We start from the raw sequence: 1,013 nt of genomic DNA on the forward strand, positions 1-1,013 counted from the left end.
TTATGTTGGAGTATTTGTTATGTTGGATTTTGTATGGGTCTGTTTTGGAGTCCTGTGGACTCAGTTGTGGAATTTGAATATTTTTGTGATGCTGTGGCGAATCACATCAGTTGAATTTTTCGTATTTTGTCAGACGAGTGTTGTATGACAAAATAATATTCGAACTTGTCTCGATGGGTGGCTTACAGTACAAACTCTTATATATTGTTGTGTGCAACTGTGTCGAGTTCTTTCCCAGTTCACTGTAGCTTGGCCCACAAACTATATTGCTCTAGTACTACGTATTAATAGTAGTTAATATTAATATTAATGAACTTGTTATTGTTAATGCATATGTCGATGTAATTCAATTTATTACTATTAGATTGTTTCAACCTGCACTGTGTCAAGATACTCTTCGAGCGTAGGTGGGGCTACTTCAAAATACATACTGATTTGATTACCCCGGAAATGGCAGCAGTGACAATTCGTCAGCAGCATGGCAACACAAACGATTTTCGCCACCGGTGATTGTCGAACTTTTGCAAGATTCTTGAACGTGATGTACGCCCACAGTGTTTGCATGATCTTGAAATTCCATTCGACTGACTGTCGCACGCTACTCATGGCTTTGTTGAAGTTTTGTTTTTCGACTGAAACGTTGTTTCCCTTGTAGCCACTGATAATGTGTCTGGTTACTCCATATGCTGGGTCGCCGTAGATGTATTTTGAGGCAAATATTGCCGGATGGCTTGAAATCGCTTGCAAGCGGCCACTGTGCGCGAGCATCGCTGAATCGTGGCGTCGACCCTCAGTTGGTCCCCAAAAGTGAATACAAATACCATCCGGGGCAGCGACGGCTTGGTAATTGAGGCAATGGATTCGTTTGTGCCCACTGTACAACTGTTTTTGCAAATTTAACCCGTCTCCAACCGCTGCAATACGACACGTTTGGACTTTCGTTCCGTGAATGAAGCCAAACACACAGATGAGTAGTGATCCTTTGTTATGGACGGCCACACAATCTTGTCCAT

General features: G+C 42.3%; 1 protein-coding gene across 1 annotated transcript; it reads right to left on the reverse strand.

Annotated features, from left to right (window-relative positions):
* Positions 1–674: 674 nt before the first annotated feature.
* Positions 675–1,013, reverse strand: H257_14522 (hypothetical protein; the record flags this gene model as incomplete). The annotated part of the gene is made up of 2 exons (XM_009842361.1): positions 675–789; positions 913–1,013. The coding sequence occupies 2 exons, from the start codon at positions 1,011–1,013 to the stop codon at positions 675–677; spliced, it is 216 nt and encodes a 71-aa protein (XP_009840663.1).

Source organism: Aphanomyces astaci, assembly GCF_000520075.1.
Source record: "Aphanomyces astaci strain APO3 unplaced genomic scaffold supercont1.58, whole genome shotgun sequence".
Lineage (NCBI taxonomy): Eukaryota > Oomycota > Saprolegniomycetes > Saprolegniales > Verrucalvaceae > Aphanomyces > Aphanomyces astaci.